This window comes from Pyrgilauda ruficollis, unplaced genomic scaffold, assembly GCF_017590135.1.
Source record: "Pyrgilauda ruficollis isolate IOZ18807 unplaced genomic scaffold, ASM1759013v1 scaffold204, whole genome shotgun sequence".
Taxonomy (NCBI): Eukaryota; Metazoa; Chordata; class Aves; order Passeriformes; family Passeridae; genus Pyrgilauda; species Pyrgilauda ruficollis.
Genome location: NW_024519652.1, coordinates 188,940 through 208,174, shown reverse-complemented (window position 1 = coordinate 208,174; position 19,235 = coordinate 188,940). Strand labels below are relative to the sequence as shown.

Here is a 19,235-nt window from a genome sequence, read left to right as displayed (position 1 = left end):
GTTGCTCACCTGACTCTAAAATCAATTTACTCTCTCAATTATTTTTTTTATCTGTTGATATGATACAAGATAGTTGAATTTAAAAAAAAAAAATCTTCGTTCTGGTACTGGGGATTAGGCTAAGACACTATGCAGTGTTTCTGAGCATGAAGTCCATGCAAGTAGCAAATATTATTATATGTCACTCAGTATTTGCATGGAACATATTGTTTCTATTTTTCACTAAGGTCAGGATTCAGTTCTCAACAGAACATGATCTTACCTGTTAATTCTGACTTGGCTTCTCTCCATAATGACTCTTTTACAATAAAGAGGAAAAAATGAAACAGGTTGGAATTAATAACTTGATAAAATATGAACATCTTCTACCAGGTAACATCTTCTCTTGGTAACTACTGTTGTGTTCACTGAGTTAATTCTTACAATGAGAACTGGAAAGAAGCAGTTTTATTATAAAAAGGGTGAGTTTTTTTGTAGCTAGTAATATTTATATAAAATATTCATGTGGCATTGCACATTCACAGAAATTGTTGACTTTCACTGAATGGAGAAAGTATGTTACAGGGACTTCTGCATTATTGGGTGCCCTCATGAGAGGGTTAGTGACAATACAGAGCTTTTGTTTCTTAGTTATTCGGAGCAATTCGGCCCCATCATTAGTAACAGTTATAAGTTTGACATCCTACCCTTGAAGATAGGAGAGTTGGAGTCCTGGTGAACAGAATCCAGTCCCCTTTCCTCTCTTGGTGTGTTTAATGATAGAAGCCAGAAATTGCATTTGCATTGTGCTTCTTTTAGAAACTATTTTTCAATATGTGGAGTAGATCCAAAAAATTTGCATACCCACTGAGGCAGGTCATTTCTCTAATCTAATGTACCGTCTTCCTCATTAGACAGCCTGTCTTCTCCTCACTGATAGAATACAGTAAACAAATCCAGTGCCAAAAAGAAGCCCTGAGGTGTGGTATTTTTACTTCCTTCCAGGCAGAGTATGGCTGTGAGTACAGTACAGCCAGGAGCCATTACACATGGAGCTCCACAGCACAGTTTTTTAACTGTCTTGGTTTACAAAACAGGTGTCTGCTAGGGAAGGCAAAAAAGTCTCCCTTGGAATGGAGAATATAAACTGCCTCCTCCAAATTATTAGAATTTTGAAATTAAGGGGTTCTCAGGCAAAGATATGGAAAAGGAATAACATTCCTTTATTGTGCGTTCTTTAGTAGAATGTACAATAAAGTAAACAAACAACCACAACTACGGCATTAGTAACAAACAGAACCCAAACCCAGTCCTGGCTGCAGTGCTTTCCTCTTTGGTGCAGTTCCGCTCACAGCCAGCAGGGGCGCTGGTGGCTCCCGGTGGGCGGGGCAGGTGCTGTGATCCCCCAGCGGCTGCAGGGGGCGCTGTGGCGCGGGCTCGGGGAGCACGTGGCAATGGCGGCTGGGCCTAGATTGGAAGGGCTGGAGGAGAGGCTTTGCTCTACAAACCCTGGGGCAGCCGGTCCTGGTGCTGGAGGAGAGGCTTTGATCCACAAACCCTGGGGCAGCCGGTCCCGGTGCTGGAAGAGAGCTTTGCTCCACAAACCCTGGGACAGCCGGTCCCGGTGCCCCAGCAGGACTCTCGGAAGCAGCAGGCTAGAACAGCAGAGATGAGCAGAAAATACCAGGGCGGTGGACGTATCAGATGTATCAGAAATTCCACAGCAAAGAGCTGGAACCTGCAGGATGTCCTGGCAGGGCAGCGGGATGCAGAGCCCAGCAGCATCAGAAAGGTTCCCTGCTGGGTTATGGTGGTTGCAGCGAACTCCTTTTCCCAAGCAGCAGGTCTGACCGTCCTCCTCCGAAACCTGCAGGGAGAGAGAAAGGGGCTTTCCCCCAACCCTGTCTCTTTTAAGCTGCCCCCATTCTCAAGGTATGTCTGTCCCCCCTGAGAGAAAGTCCCAAAAACCAAAAGAGTTTCCTCTCCGTGCCCATCTCAAGTACCCAGCCATCAGTGCTTCTTAGCAACACAATGGTAATAAGGGAAGAACAGGAAAAAAGCCCAACCCCAGCATTTACCCAACTAGGATTGCATCCATGAAAACCAGAACATTCCAACTTGGATAAAAAGATGTTGCAAGAGGGAGATGGTGTTGCATACCTTGCTAAAGTTAAGTTGGATGGTATCTACTGCTGTGTTCTTAACTCACCAATTTTTCTGTTTCATCACAGAAGGCAAGCTAAGTTGATCAAGCACCATTTACCGTTGTTAGATCTGTCCTGGCTATTGCTAATCATCATCATCTCCATGTGCCCAGAAATGGCTTTCAGTAGGTCTTGGTTAATGATTTTCTCAGAAACTGAAGTGAGGCAGCCTGTAATTCCCCAAAGCATCTTTCTTGCAATTTGGTTGCAGCTTCTGCATTTTCCAGACATCAGGAAAAACTCCCTCAGATTATGTATTTTAGAATACGTAAATCAGTCAGGTTTTGTTTTAAACCTTGTATTTTAATCTAGTTTGTAAATCAGAGAACTTAAAACTACTAAACATGAAGGTGTTTTTTGGAAAACTGGTAGCCATATGGTACCCATAAAAAAGTTTAAAGGTCTCTATTGCTGTAATGCTTAAAAACCTGGCTTACTAACCATTCAGTACTGTCCTTAACATGAAGAAATGGCAGTGTTTATTAGTTTTCTGTTGCTAGCAATTAGTATTTTATTTCTAAAAAGTGTTGCTGGCTGAACGTTGATTGTGATATTGCATTCACTCTGCATGGTTACTGCTTGAGTTACTTGTGCAAATAGGCTCTTCTCTTTCTCCCAAGCTATCCCATCCTGGCTGCCTCCTGGCTGAGCTGCTAGACCACACTGCCATTCTTTTAAGAGTTGGGCAAAGGCTTTGCTTTCTATAGAACAAAGTATTGTTCTGTCAGGTAATTGTTAATTTGATAGCTTGTAAACTTTGCAAAGCCTCAAAGCAGTTTTTTGTTTTCCCATGTCACTGGTTATCTGGCATAGTCCTCTCTCATGAGTAGTAACAATTTCAGTGAAAGTTTGGTCAGGACTCAGCAGTGTTACTGGAAGTGATTGCTTAGAGTGTTAATAATCAACAGAGTATTTCTACAAAATTGATCTTTTGCTGCTGCTCATGAAGTTATTTATTTCAAATGCTCCTTCTAAGGTTACTTGTTCACTCATGATAGCCTTTGCACAAAATAATATTGGAGAAACATTTCCTGCCTGAACTGGATTTCATAATAATTTCTGTTCTTTGTCAGAAGAGAAAGAAGGAGAGGAACAACTGGATTAAATTACTACTGAAGTAGAAGGAATCCAAATTTTTTTTTAAAAATGAGCCATATGAGGTGTTTGGGAAGGAGGAGCAGGGGAATAGAATTGAAATCTTTCTGAAGTAAACATGTCCTTGTTTAAAGTGTGTTATATCCCTCATAGAAATGTTAGCATTTGAAATGGCTTTTGATGATCAAACCTTAAATGTCTGAAGTATTTTCATTCTTTTCACCTATCTATGGTCATTACTCCCGCTAGACATCGATGACTAACAGGCCCTTCTCTAGCCGTACTCCTAATACCAGATGCTCTACTCCAATTACCAAGAATTGTCCATGAGAAACATCTCATCATATAATAATGCAAAGCACAGCAGGATTACTGGTCCCAGTTGTACTGAATTATTCCCAAGCATTTTATCTTTATGACATCTTTCCATTTGATTGGTGTCTTTAGCAAGTCACTGGTATGAATACATAAGGTATTAAAGAATTCGTTAATCCAAATTGCTTCTCAGTGGATGTTGTTGCCATTTCAGAGCCCATTTTTCAAGTACTTCTTACATAGTGAATTGCATTAAGTATCCCTTCAGCCAGAGGGATGGCACAAAATTTTAAACTGGTTGGAGATTTGCATTTGCAGGTCTTGCTGCAAAACATGTGCTGCCTGCTGTGAGAGGGGGAGCAGGAACACTGACAGCTGGTGCGCAACTCATGGTGCAACTTAGCAGTAAGAGAAAGTTATGTCAATAGCTGGAGTGCTAAAATTAGTGCATTTGGTAGCATTTGTGGAGCCTAATATGTTCTGCAATTCAGACACAATTACAGCTTGTGAAAACCTGAAGGCAGCTGAGGGGAAAAAACATCCACAAATACAAGATTCCTGAAGGTTTAGAATGTATCTGCTCTTTAGAAATACCACTAAATTTTATTTAGTGTTTATATTTAAAAACAAGAAAGGGCACTAAAATGGGTCATGCAGTATCAGTCATCTTTATTAAATCATGGTATACAGTTTTGTTAGCAATTTCTGTAAAGGTTCTTAGAAATGTTTTTGTTTTTTTTAAAGCTGCTGTCTTTGTTCAGTCTTGACATTTGTGGAAATCAACTTCATTAAAAACTCACTGAGTACAGAGAAGTGTGCCTTGAAAAATCCAATTCCTTTCCTGCTATAGAGTTAGCATGCATGTGCAAGTAGGCTCTTCTATTTTCCCCTAACTTGAGTCATGCCATGTTCTGCTATTTATTGTCCTGCCTGACAGAGCTGTACAGGAGCTCATCAGTCATGAAAAAAATGTGTAATTGGAAGAAAACTAAAGTACACGAGTACAGGGAATAAAGGGAATGTCAGTAAAGTTGGAAGACTACAACATAGGAGGCAATTAATATTTTGAGATGCAAAATAGATCAGAAAAAAACCCAAAGTGTACTTTATATAAAAGAAGAGCCTGAAAATGACAAAGAGAATGCATTTCTGCAAAATAATTTTTTATTTTATACACCACCTGAGGCTTTTTCTTAGTATCCGTGTTTTGTTTTTTTTTTAATTAACAGTATCTCAACACTAGACTGATGATGCTGGCATAAAGACTTTCAGTGGTGTACAGATGTAATTTTTCTGTCCTGAGGATGAGTAGGTCCTTTCTTGAGGTAATAGCTGGTCCTTTACTAAGACTACATGCAGCACCCATATGTATGACATTCCTGTTTCTCCTCTTGAGCCTTCCTGGGTTAGTGAGTCCAGGTAGTGCTTTTGACCTCTGGTGTGGGGGTACTTGGGAAATGTGCTTCTTTAGAAGAAAACCTGTGTTGGGGATTTGGTTTCTTTCTTTTTTATTTACAGAATTTTTTCCTTTAAGTTGCTAGGAGACTAACTACTGGGTGCCTATGGGTACTTAAAAGAGGTGACCAAGGTGGGGAGAGGTGTGTAGCATCTGGCTACGCTTCTTTTTCTCTGGGAGTTTCTCTTCGAGGAGGAAGATACCACGAGTTTTGGGGGGCAGTTAAAGGACAAGGTCCTGGGGCAGCTGCTGTCTTGCTCTCGGCATCGGAAGGAGGACAGTCAAGCTGTTGCTTACTGCGGGGAGAATTCACTTGTCACCGCCGGAGTCCAGTCCTAGACTGCTCCTTCCTTTCTGTGGGTGAGCCTTTGCTCATAAGAGCAGTGATTGGGCTGGGACCTTATTGACACCGTACCTCCCTAAAAGAGGGACCCATCACCATCTGCTCGTGTGCCCGGGAATCCTGAGCTCGCTTCTGCCTGCCCTGCTGGGAGCCGGGCCGCCGCTGTCCCGTCCCCGCCGCTTCTTTGGCACTGCTCTGGGTTTCTCTGTGCTGTAACTCTGCACCGCCCTCAGGAGAGCCCGCAGTTCCAGCTACCGCCGCAGAACTTCTCATACACCTCGTCCACCAGCCCGGGATTTTTGCTCATTCCTGCCGTTCCAGCTTGGTGCTCCTTAGAGTCCTGCAGGGTCACCGGGTTCGACTGCCCCAGGGTTTTGTGAAGCAAAGCCTCTCCTCCATCCCTTCCTGTCTTGGCTGAGAAGGCTGTCACGGAGTTCTTGGTTCTGTTTGTTGTTAATGCCATAATTATAGTTTGTTTGCCTTGTTATACATACTAGTAAAGAACTGTTATTCCTAGCCTCATATCTTTGCCTGAGAGCCTCTTAATTTCAAAATTATAATAATTCAGAGGGAGGGGGTTTACATTCTTCATTCCAAAGGAGGCTCCTGCGGTCCCTAGCAGATGCCTGAGTTTCAAACCAAGACAACCTGTACTGCAGCCAATGCCCCAAATACCTTTTGTGTCCATGTTCTTATACTTTGTTTTACCTGGCTGACTCAGCAGGTACTGACTTTGAGGTCCTGGGACATGCTCAATGATGGCTTTTGTTACCTAAGCACTATGAAAAGAAGTAGATGTTGAGAACAAAAGGTGTTGGGTAGATTTATACACTGAATGACAGAAAATTGCTCTGTATTAAAGCATTGTCAGAAAAAGGAGGATAAGACTAGAAAAATCTTACCTTGCTGAAAGGAGCATACCCAAATATCTGGAGTCTTCTGCACCATTTTGGATGTAGGAAGTCTTCAAGATATGACGTGTGGTTCAGAAATTGTTTGGTTCTTTTCCCTTTTGTTTCCTATTTCTTGCAGTCTTGCACTCTGCATGTCACCCTAAGTACTTGACAGCGACGTGTGCACTCCGTTGTGGAAAAAAAAGAATTCTGCGTGTTTCGGAGGAGGAGATGTATTTATGAACATTTCAGGTTTTGTTTTTCATGACAATTTTCAGGGACACAGAGGTCAAGATACTCATATCTCTTCTTCTTTACACTTTCTTTCCAGGCTGAGGTGGTCAGTGTTTTAAGGAACATTTCTGTGTTTCTTTTACTGCACCGTGCTGTACAGAGGTATACAGAGACAAGATGTTTTGCAAACAGAATGGCAGGGATATAACTGCATCTCTTAGGCAGTACTCTAAGCAGCCTCTGAGGGCACATGATTTGTTTCGAGTAAAAGTGCTGTTATCTTTGAAGATACCACTGTCCTATATTCCTTGTGGGTTTTTCTTTTCCTGCTGGGTTGTGGCCAGAATTCTGTCTAGGGTTCTTTACAAAATCATAGTAAATCTTCACAAAATAGTCTCATTAAGACTTTAATATTTCAGATCTGTTCCTTAGAGTTTTCTTGTATTGTTCTTTTTTCAGGCTTATTCCTTTATATGAATTTTACTGACTTTTCTGTAGATCAAATAATTTTCAGTAGTTTTTTGGTTATTCTGCCCTCCCATTTAAGTAGCCCAGTAATTCCCTCTTATTCTGGATCATGCAGTCTTTTCTAAACTTACCTTGGCTTTCAGCACCTTCCAACTTCTTATGGCTGGTTTTTTTTATAGCACTGCAGTAGATCTGTTTTAGCCAGACATGCTGCTGTCAGTTTAGGGTGGAACCTGGAATCTCAGAAAACCAACCTCCCTACTTGAAAAAAACACCAAAACTTGCCACCAATTACTCTGCAGCAAGCATCCACTCATGGCATCCTTCACTTTATAATCTTTTTTACCACTGTAAGCAGCTATGCTTCAGTCACCAATGTGTTCAGCAGCCTTCCTGAGCAGCTGAGCATGTTCTGTTACAGATTTGTCAGGCAGAATTACTGCCATAATGGAGTGGAAAGAAAAAAGTGGATCTAGAGTGTCTGCTGGGGCTGTAGAAAGAGAGGGGAAGAAACATTAAGCAATTAAGTGCAGTGTGGGAGGAGAATAAAAGGTTTTTACTTGGACAGAGTCATGTAAAAGCACTGTGACTGAGGCAGGATGGAGTCAGACTATCCAGACTTCATTATTCCTGCTGTTTCCTAACTCAAGAATTCCAATAAATTAGGCAGGATTATGTAAATGTGAGGGAAGGGGTTGTGTCTGCAACAAATACTCTCTCATTTGTGGCATTGGAGAAGATATATTGCAGATATAACGTGTGCCAAGGAATTAGAAGGGAGAGCAACTCAGTCCAGAAATTTGTCATCTTCCCCAGGTGAATTTTGCAGCCTGGTTTTGGGCCTGTTTCTTGGTAAATGGTGTTTGAGAGGCAAACTCTTGATTTGTGGTGCAGGGCAAGCAAGTTTGCTAGCATGAGTGGTGGGTACCTAGAGGAAGAAAACTGAAGGGAAAACCCTCAGGAAGCCTTTTTTGAGGTGACCTTTGCTGCTGGTCACACTGATAACTTCTGGGATGGTGGTTTTTTACTTTGTAGGCCTTTAAGGAAGGTGGGACAGGAGCACGACTCTATGTGACATGATGCTATGGTAATGGGCTTCATGACAGCTCTTTCATGTTGCATTACTGAGCAAGAAAGGGACAGAAAAGGCATCTGACTGAACTCACAGCAAATTTTTGCCTCAAAGATTTGGGAAACAAGTAAAAAACATGAGAGAAGTAAATGAACTTAAAATTGCAATAAACTGTTGAGGTGCTGTGGACTTCTGAAGAATGTTTATTTGCTTTGTTTATAAAGATGCCAGTGGTGCTGTGCATTTGAATATTCTTGCATGTAAACACATATATCTGCTAGTGGCATAATGCATCAAATCTGATCTTGTGTTCTATCTGGGAAGTAAGACAATTCTATCAGAAAATTCAGTCAGGCAACAAAATAGCAAAGTGACCTGAAATTCCATTTATGTTTCTGATGGAAGAACTACAGAGGAAGGAGGAAGAAGGTTTGAGAAATAACCTTTTATAATGTATGGTACCCTCTAAAAATGAAGACATAGTACGCACCACAAATTAATTATATGTATATTTCTACATATATAGTTAATTGTTTTAGTCCAGTCAAAAGTACTTTGATGGATTGTACCTAAAGGATTTTAGCCCTTTGACTCTAGAGTTGTGTGTGATGATTTGAATCTGCCAAAAATCACAGTAGTTCATGTGATATATCAACATTGAACTCCTTGTGGTGCACATGTTGATATTTAGACGTTAATGAGTCTATTCCGGAAGGGTTCCCTTTACCTTGATCTTGTGTCCCTAGCATGTTGCATGTTGTGTGCCATTGCAGTGTTTGTGGAACATTTCTGCATTTGGTGGAAAGTACCTTAATTGCCATGATTTCATAGCACCATTCTAAGAGCATCAATATGATAATGTATAGTACAACTAGAATTATCAGTCGGTTCTTAATCTAATAGGCGGACTTTGCTCATCCCAAATAATTGCATTTTGTAGCCTAGAACAGTGAAGGTGTTTTGCTTGAGAATCATTGTATCAGAGTGTATTTTTTCCAATGTGTGATGGATTGATACTATGCATGCTAAGGAACAGAACAATAGCACTCCCCCCACCCCCCCCTCCACCCTCCAACTATAGATATGGAAAAAAATTTCTTGGTACTTTAAAGATGAAGGGTAAATATTGAGCTCAGTGTTGGTTTTGTGTCACTGTGGAGCTCAATAATGAAGGATGCAGGACATGCCTTTATGGTGCAAAGAAGAGAAAGATTGATCCCGGTTTATTTTGCATGTCTCTAAGGTTTTTAAGGAACATCCCGTCTATCCCCAGTTGGTCAGTAACAAGTTGTTACCCTGTATTAATTCATCACTCAAACTCCCAGTGTGTATGTGCAGAAAAAGTTGTTTGTGAGAGATAGTTTTTCACTTTTCTATCTAACAGTATAGAAACAGTTTATACAAGTGGCTAGTGTTTATCACAGTCCTAGAGTTTTTTCTCAGGGAAAGCAGTTGCTTTCCACAGGTCTAGAGCTCTTTCTCAGGGAAAGTAGGTTGTTTTCCACAGTCTTAAAGTTTTTCTTAAGGAAGACAAGTTGTTTTTCATTGCTGCAGAACTCTTTTCACAAAGAGCTGTCAGCTTTCTCATGGCTTCTGTTGGCTCGAGTCAGGATTGAGTTTCTAGGCCTTTGGCCTGCTGTTTCACCACCACAGTTTTGGCCACGTCTCTGGAAGACGGAAGAGTTGCAGATATTCCCACTTCACGCACCAGAGGTGGATGTGCAGGTCATGCTGTCCCTTCTGCTCCTACCCTTCACATTCAGGTGTGCATTGCTGTATGTCTGCAGTGCTGTGGGTCTCTGAATTTTATGTTACAGGCTGCAGCTAAAATGAGGGAGTGGGAACAGTTTTGCTACAGAGCTGTTTTTGGAGGCAGTGTTACGGGCAGGAGTTAAGCCTTATTTCATCAGAAAAATGTTTCAGGTTACTGGGGCACAGACGGACTTTATCAGCACTACCTTGCATTCATGTTGGCTGATGGATGGGTTTTAGGGAGAGGCCTGTAACTTCCATTTAAAATTAAATTTGAAATCTTAAGAACTCTACAAATCACTTGTTTTCTATAGGCTGTTTAAGTCCTTCAAACTAGAATGAAGATCTTTAACAATATGGCTTAGCACGTGTCATGCCCAAGTTCAGAGGACAACCCTGCCATGGGCTGGGCACAGGAGCAAATTCTCCTTCAAATCACAGATTGACTGGCACAGCCTCTTCTCTTCATCCATACTGAGTACTAATACAGTGAAGAGCCCTATGGCTGGTTCATTTTATTGCTAGATAATTGTGCTTACTAAACCATTTTACTGAAGAAAATTTAAAGTATCTAGGTGCTTTGCATCTTCTCTGCTTTTCTGGACTTCTGAAGAAAAGAAAAACATTTTCAAGAAAGCACTGTTTCCTTGAACTTCAGGCCAGTGCATTTGGCTTGCTCCCTCATGCAGATTGCAGCTTACTTTTAATTACCAATGTTGTAAATGAGACAGCATAAAGATTTAGGTAAACATGACACTTAATAAAAATTCCTAAAGCTACATATATGCTTAAATAGATGTAATACTGTATGCATAACATAATACAGTAATAAAGAAATGTGGTTGTGTGAACACAAGAGGTGGCAGAGGTGTTGGAGCTGGGGAGCAGGGCAGAGCAAAACCCCAGGAGAGCAACACAGGAAACGGGTTGATCTGTTCCCTGGCTGGCATCATGCCAAGTGTGGAATGGCTCTGGGTAATCTATACAAAATCATAGGGAAGTGACACATTTCTCTGAACGTTCTCAAATATGTACTGTGCAGGCACTTGAGCTTGTAAATTTGTTTTAGCAAGGCCTTTGTTCTCACTGGTGACATTGCTGCTGCCTGTGAGTTTGTGAAGGAAGCACCTTTCCTTGGAAAGGAAGGCCCTTTCCTTGCCCTTCCTCTGCTGGAGCAGCCATTGCCGTGTGGAGAGGCGGCCGAGTCCGTGCCACAGCGCTCCTTGCAGCCTTGGGGGGATCACCACAATTGCCCTGCCCAGCCAGGAGCCACCAGTGCCCCTGCTGGGTGTGAGCGGAACGGCACCGAAGGGAAAGCGCTGGACAGCCGAGTGAAGGGGGTTTTATTGTTTATTGTTGTGTTGTTTATTGAGCTTCTGGGTTTGTTTCTTGTTGCTGCCATTGCTGCTGTTTGTTTGTCTTGTTATACATATATACAATGGTAACTATACATATATAACTAGTAACTGTTATTCATTTTCCCATATTTTTGCCTGATAGCCCTGTAATTTCAAAGTTATATAAATTTGGAGGGAAGGGGTTCATATTTTTCCATCCCAGGAAGGTTCCTGCCTTCCTTGGCAGACTTTTAAACCAAGACAGAAGATTCTAAAGATTGTGTGAATGGTAGCCTTTAGTATAATTCCAGTTCTTTGTTAGAGGTTGATTCTTAATGATATTCTTAGTATTTGCTGTGTTGAAAAATGAAATTTCTGGACCAGAACTTCTGGTCTTACAGCAAAAAATCTGTTGTTGTTCCAAGAGTATTTTTCAGATAATAGAATGTCCAGAATGTCCTTGACTGAAATAAAGTTATAAATATTAAAATGTGGCATTATAACATCTGGCAAAACTGTTTTTGAACAATGTGAGCTGGTAACCTCTTGTGATACACCAGGATGGGGCAATAAAAGAAGTCTGCTACAAACACAGTGGACAACTGGACATCAGGAAGGGGGTCATTGGCATTATGGGGCCAAAGATGATATTTCTAAAATTAAATTAAAATGTGACTTACTGTGTTGACACAATACATGTTGTGGTGATGTGCAGTTAAAAGTGGAAAGTTAAGCAAGAAGCAATTTGCAGAATGTTGGCAGCCTTCAGCTAATTGAGCGATGGGCACATGGTGGTGGGTTTTAATGTAGTAACGCAACCTCTACTCAGAATTCCCCTTTAGGGCTGTTTTCTCCAGATGGCCAGAAACCCATAAGCCATCAGGGTTTGGTTTTAACCAGTCCTTCCCTGCAAAAGTGGTGAGCAGCTACTGGAACACAAGTTGCTGTTATAGTGGCATGTTGGATAACCTGAGAGAATGTATAGATTTATAAACTCATCAACAGAAAAATGGTGCCGTCATGGTTTATTATTAGAGTACCTCTGCACAGGACAGATTTCCAGCTGTAATCAAAATACAAGAGATGCTGAAGAAGGCAGAAAAGTACTGTAAAATAGTGATAAATATAAGGCAGACAGAGGTATTGTTGGTGGTGATAATGATACCAATACTTTGTAGTTGGTAAAAATTATGCAAGCTGCTGCCATCCATGGTCTGGTCAAGGTTTATCCTGACTTGCTGGGGGATCAGGGGCAAGGTGCTGGTAAGGACAAGGGGACAGCTTGGGATCGGGGAGGCTTTTAAGGCAGTGCTGCCACCTAGGGAAGTGCTTAGCCTGCTTAAGCAAAACAGGTGGGGTGTTGAGGACCAGCCCAGTATGATGCAAAGTCAGTGTATTGCTGTGTTGGAACTAAAAATAATATTGGAGTTGAATTTGGCAATCCCATCACTTGATAGTAGAAATTACAACCAGCACTGGTCTGGGTTGCTCCATCAGTCAAAGAAATGCAGTAATGCATAGCTCTCTCTGTCATGGTATGTACCGGCAAAGAAAAGTAGTATTGGAGTTTTTCCTTATTTTTAAGAGCCTCTCTTTGGATGCGCAGGATTGCTCTCCTTTCATTTGTGCTTGTTTTCCCAGTGCCATCTGTGGGTTACTCACTCAAAAAAGCAAAGAATCCTAGAAATCTTATGACTCAGCATAATTGAAAGTTAAACAAGTACAGGAACAATACAGGCTTCCCTGCAAGCTTGAAGTGCTACAAGTGCTTCTTTCTGATGGATTTGTGTTTCTGTTAGATTTCTCCAAGCAAATTAAACATTGCAGTTGTCAAATTACTTCAGTCGAGTTTGTGAAACTCCTACTTGAACATTCATTTATTTTAAAAAGAACCAAAAAAATACAGAACAGAAGTTTAAAGCTTTGCATTTAAACTTCAATAGTAATTATTGTGAAAGGAATGAAAAAGGTTTCTAGAACATTAGCTCTAAATAATAGATAGAGTTAAATTTTATTTGTAGTAAAAATAGAATTGAAGGCAATAGAAATCACATGTAAAGTTGCAAGTGATTGCTATTGCCTAGATTTTCACACACCTAATTTACTATAATTCTATATATTGAAGGAGTATTACCATGAGCAGCCATCCTTCTCCCCATGTCCTCTGTTCCTTCCAAAAGACAGAGGAGGGCTTGTTCCAATGGATTGTTTATTTCTGTGAAATTCAGCAATTGTTTGCAACATGGAGCCATATGTGAAATGAGAATTTGGGTTACTGTGAGGATGCTGTTGCGTTATTTTCAAGCAATATGATTCTATAAAGCAATACACATTTTCTGTGTGCTAGTCAAATCTAGCACTGTATCTTCACTGACATCTGAACATCTACTCTTTCTGTAGTGTATTGTTATGAGTTTGTCGATATAATTAGATGCTCAAAAATTAATGTGCTTTATTTTAAATTATTGAATACTCATGCATACTTTTAATGACACTGCAGCCCAAACTGCCTTACCCAGAATTTTGGACATACAGCTTTCCATCTTCCATTTGGTGGGTGTAACTCAGTGGTACATCCGATTGTATTACTTTTTACAGAATCATAGAGTGGGTCAGTTTAGAATGGACCACAGAGGGCCATCTGGTTCAACCTCCCTGCTCAAGCAGGATCATCCCAGAGCACACAGCACAGGATTGCATCCATGTGGTTCTGGAATATTTCTAGTGAGGGAGATTCCACACCCTCTCTGTGTGATCTGTTCCAGTGCTCGGTCTCTGCTCAGGAAAGAAGTTCTTACTCATGTTCAGGTGGAACTTCATGTGCATTCATTTCTGCCCATTGCCTCTTATCCCATTGCTGGGCATCACTGAGCAGAGCCTGGTCCCTGCTCTGACCCCTCCCTGCAGGCACTGGCAGACACTGATGAAGTTCCTTCCCACTTGTCTCGAGGCTGAACAGCCCAGCTCCCTCAGCCTTTCCTCATAAGAAAGAAACTCCATCCCTTCATCATCTCTGCAACCTCCACTGGACCCACTCCAGGAGCTCCCTGTCTCTCTTGCCCTGAGGAGCCCCAAGCTGGACACAGCACTCCAGATGTGCCTCACCAGGGCTGAGTAGAGGAGCAGGATCATCTTTCACCTGCTGGCAATACTCTTCCCAATGCATCCCAGTATCCCATTGGCCTCCTTGGTCCCCAGGGCACTGTTGGCTCAGGGGCAGCTTGTTGTCCACCAGGACCCCCAGGTCCTTCGCTGCAGTGCTGCTCTTCAGCAGGTTGGCCCCCAGCCTGTGATGGTGTTATTCCTCCCCAGTTGCAGGACACTGCAATTCTGCATTAAACCATCATACTCTTCAGTCTTCAGCAAAGCCTCTGTGTGCTTGTCCACTGCTCAGGCACTTGACTAAATTAAAGCATTAATAGTTGCCAATTACTTGTGTCCTGAGAAAGTTCAGGTATGTGCCAGGCTTGTCTCCAAAAAGCTGCAAATTTCACTGCAGGATTTGTGTGTGACACCCCTGGGAACTGAGACATCGTTAAATGAAAATACAAATTTTATATTTAGGGTTACCAGAAAGTGTGCTTACTCATTTTTGCGAGGTAATTTAGATGCCTCTAGAAAATGCTTCTGTTAATTTGCAGGCATTAGGGTGTATTAGGGAAGCATAAAAATAACAATTTTTTCCCCCTAGTTAACTAACTAAGTTACAGAAACTAGTTACTATTTCATAGTTGACTAATTGACTTTAAGGGCTTCAGATCAAAGGCTCTGAAATACAGTGAGGAATTTACTGTGAAATACACATCTTGGTGTCACTATAGGACACGAGACAGCACGATGCAGACACGCTGTTGCTCTCAAGGCAGGAAAAAGGGAAGTTTATTTTCTGAATCCAACATTTATAGATTTCAAAATGTGACAGTGGATTAGAGGGTGAAAGTGCCACCTCTCCAAGGACACTGGACAAACCAACAGTCCATCAAGTTTCTCCTCCTCCATAAAAGAATGCAAAACAATAAGTTGTTTACAGAAAGTTGTGAGAAAGTTTGATACAAGAATGCAAACATCAGAAGGCTTAGAAAATCTTAAAAAATCAGGGCGACACTTGGTGTGGTATATAGCAAAGGTATGTTTGTTGAATTCTGCTTTTTTCCTATGCATTGGGTGTTGGTTATTTTTAAAACTGACTTTTTAATTGTAAGCCTTAAGGGCCACTTCATCAGCTCCCTGAGATGACTCTCTACTTAACAGCAAACTTGTAGTCATCTCATTTTGATCAATTAACCTATTATTGCATCCTAATAGCCATTGGACAATCTTGATTCTTTCATGTAACACAGACTGTAGTTTTTTGTAGGCTACAGACAAGTGGGCTTTAGGGAGCTGATTTATGCCAGCTGAGTTGTGTGCTTTTACAATCCAGTATATGTTCAGTATATACACTTCCGTAAAGTATTTCAGTTTTTCCTTATTTTTAGAGCCTCTGTAATTTTCCCTTTTAAAAAATCTTTGAGAGGGTTTGTGGTTATTTAATTGCAACATCATAATTGTAAAGAATTACAGTGATTTTAGTCTAATAAATCATGTTACTTAGCACCTGAGTTTCTGAGTACTGATGCTGTGAGCAGTGTTCATTTCGTAAGCATGTGACTTTTTGTTTTGCTGTTGAAGATGGAGCAACCTCTTTGGTCAGTTATGTCCTTGGGAAAAAAGGCTCTTCGTCCAGTTTGATCTGACCAGATATTCTGGTGATCATGAATCATCTTGTTTCCTGGCTGATAAGCTCTACTTGCTTATCAGCCTTCCGGGCTAACATGAATTCATCTGGCTGATGAAATGAGGATGCAATAAAGAGGCTGCAGCAGCAAAAATAACTGAGTTGACTATGTTGCTGTTAGCACTGTATCAATGGAAATATTCTCAAATGCTTTGAAACAAGGTGGTGGTGTCATTTGTTTTAGGTAGAGCACCATAGTATTTCAGAACACTTCGTACCCTTTCCCTACTGCTATTAAGATGCAAAACGTAGTTGTCTCTCCCTGCCACTGTAGTCCCCGTTCTGGAATTAGACCTGCCAACTCCTGACTTCATGTTGCACCACACATATCTGCAATGGGTCCTGCAAGTTTCATTATGCTGAGGTTTTCATAAACAAATATGTATGAGATCAAAGGCCAGAGCTCCTTTCCAATGGCAAGTTGAAAGGTGGTCAAAATTTGAACCATCATCTAGAAACTGTTCCATTCTCTGCAAGCCTGCCACTCATTCACGAAAGCTGCTAGGAGTAACTAGAGGTTTAACAGGATGAGATACTGGAAGTAAAAGTAATATTTCTTGGGTGTTCATTTCTTTTCTTTTCCCTTCCAGTGGGCGAGTTTGTGAGTGATGCCCTTCTGGTGCCAGACAAGTGCAAGTTCCTTCACCAGGAAAGAATGGATGTGTGTGAAACTCACCTGCATTGGCATACTGTTGCTAAAGAGGTACATTCATTTGTCTTAAAATTTCCTGTCTTTCTTCTTTAAAGCTGTGTCACTCTTCTAAGGATGATTTAAAATATAGCAGCGACATGGAAAACAAAAAGCAATACTTTCAAATGTTTGAGTGAGAAGCATTTTGGGATTTTTTGTAAGGTAGAAAATGGGAGTCAAAGCACAATAGAGACCATGACTGAATACTTGCCATTGACCTTGGAACATTGACCCTCTTTCATAGCACTATTTTTTTCTTCACAATCACTCACAAACTCACTGTGTTTTCTGCTTCCTCAATTTTCCTGTGTTAGCACTGGAACTAAATGCCTAGGATTTACCTTGAATCATTATCCCGGGTTGATACTAACCAGTATTTATCATGGATATTGGTATGCCAGATGTCCACAGAGATCAAACAGGCCTCAGGGAGTGTACTATGTGAAATTCAGCAGAAAAGGGTAGGAGAGCTGATCAAACAAGGACTAGCCAAAGGCATTTTGCAGGCACAGAGTTTTTATAATTTAACAATGCTTTACTGAAAATAGAAATAAACTTGGTGTTACAATTGCTAATGTGTTTTGGAGTTTTTTTCCTTACGTAGAGAGATTTAGGAATAAAAACTGAGATGAGTTTCCAGGATTTCTGATTGCTATTTTTTTTGGAGCCTCTTAGCTCATACGTTATTCCACCTTCTGGAGATAAAATTTGAGATGTGATCAGCAGCTTTTCAAATTTTCAGTTCTTGTTTGAATTATACTTCCTTACAAAAAACATGTAAGGCACCAACCTTCACACAAAGGAATTCTAGTTCATTTTGACTACTTGCAAACTTAAAATGGCAATTGCCTGGAAGGACATAATCACTGTGCAACACTGAACCATTTTCCTTTTTTCATCTGTCATGCATCACTGTATCTTTAAGATATAGTTATGCCAAACTGACTGTTTTCCAAACAAGGCTAGGAGGTACTGTACTGGCAGAGGTGTCAGACCAGACACAGCATGTTTCCTGTGTAAGAGGTATTTCAAATGTTGTTTTACCTTGAGGAGAAGTTTTCAATACCTAATACTTTGGGATTTGGATTAACACATGAATAATTATTCTGTCATCACGTTTTCTCTTTATGAGGCAGAGCCTGTGAGGATTTTAGACAGGAAGATAAGGAGCTATCATGTATATAGGAGAAGACAAGCCTTTTGTTCTGGGAAAGACTGATAGGAGAGCTTGTTGCTTGCAGTGGACACTTGCAGTGGGGTAGGGGGCTGCTTACAGTAAAGTAGTGAATGCAAATGTGAACTTTCTAAATCGTGTTTCAAATTTCAGAGATGATGCAATTCACCAGCTTTAACTTCCTAAGGCAGTATGTAGTCCCTTCATATTTTCTGAAGGTCTGTGAGATTTTTTAGTCTTCCTTCATGCCAATATTGTTGCTGCTTTTTTCCCCCCTCTTTTCTGCAGTCCTGTAGTGAGAAGAGCATGAATCTGCACGACTATGGCATGCTGCTGCCCTGTGGAATTGACAAGTTTCGTGGTGTGGAGTTTGTCTGCTGCCCCTTAGCAGAGGAAAGTGAAAATCTTGATTCAGCTGATGCTGAAGATGATGATTCAGATGTCTGGTGGGGAGGTGCAGATGCAGACTATGCAGATGGAAGGTACAGTGACTTTGTACCCTTCAACTTGTTACTAAGATGCCAAAAATCTGTCTAAAAGACCTTGGCATAAAAGAGTCTTTGCACCTTATACATGAGCTTGCATTTACAGTGGTTGAAAGCATCAGTGTTCTACTTCTTTTTTTTTTTAGCTTTCTACAGTAAAGTTTATTGTTAAAAGATACATTTTTAAGGCACACTTTTTAGTGTCTTTATGATTTCTTCAGTGAGAATTATTGCCGTATTTATCACAAAAATGCCTAAATTAATATTTTTTGACAAATAAATGACAAATGGTGTACTCCTAAAATGCTTCATGTGCGGTCTGGGGTACTACAGCAGGTATCAGCCAACATAACCAGTGGAGTTCTTGAAATGCCTTCATTCGTAACAGGCATTAGCTGTGTGCTAATTATTATTATATTGTTATATTATATTGTATATATAATAACACTATATTATATTATATTGTTATTGCCGTATTAATATTTTTCTGCTGACAATTAGTTTCTAAACATGATCTGAAAGAAAATGTGCTTTATTGTCTAGCCTTTGACAGATTTGTTTATTTGCTGCTGTTGAGAAGGAACATGGAGGTTTCCTTTGCAAGGCAGGGATGGGTGAGAAGATACCATCCCTGCCCTTACCCTTCCCTGTGCACATAGGTTAATTTTAAGCCAGATATGGGTTATAACTGTGTTGTAACACTCAGTGGTAACTGAGTGGTCTGGTGCTGTTAAAGCCTTTTCATATCACTCTCCTGAGCATGTCAGACAGCAATTGGAAAAGCAGAGTACCATGTCATGTCCTTGCAACCGGATGTCAGCAACTTGCAAAGATTTCTTCATAAACTATGATCAACGTTCAAATTCTGTTTGTGCTCCCCAGGCTTTCATTGCTTTATACTGCGCTAATGCAGTGTTTCTACCTCTTTTTTGTACAAATAATGCACAAAATCTTAAACTT

The 19,235-nt window shown here is 40.8% G+C and overlaps 1 protein-coding gene across 4 annotated transcripts in view; it reads left to right on the top strand.

Moving 5' to 3' along the window:
* Positions 1-19,235, top strand: part of LOC121353422 (amyloid beta precursor protein) — a 207,373-nt gene that overhangs the window by 93,911 nt on the left and 94,227 nt on the right. For all 4 annotated transcript variants that reach the window (XM_041467270.1, XM_041467269.1, XM_041467268.1 and 1 more), the window contains exons 4-5: positions 16,516-16,628; positions 18,079-18,272. In XM_041467270.1, coding sequence (XP_041323204.1) covers positions 16,516-16,628; positions 18,079-18,272 — 307 coding nt within the window. The remainder of the gene's footprint in view (positions 1-16,515; positions 16,629-18,078; positions 18,273-19,235) is intronic.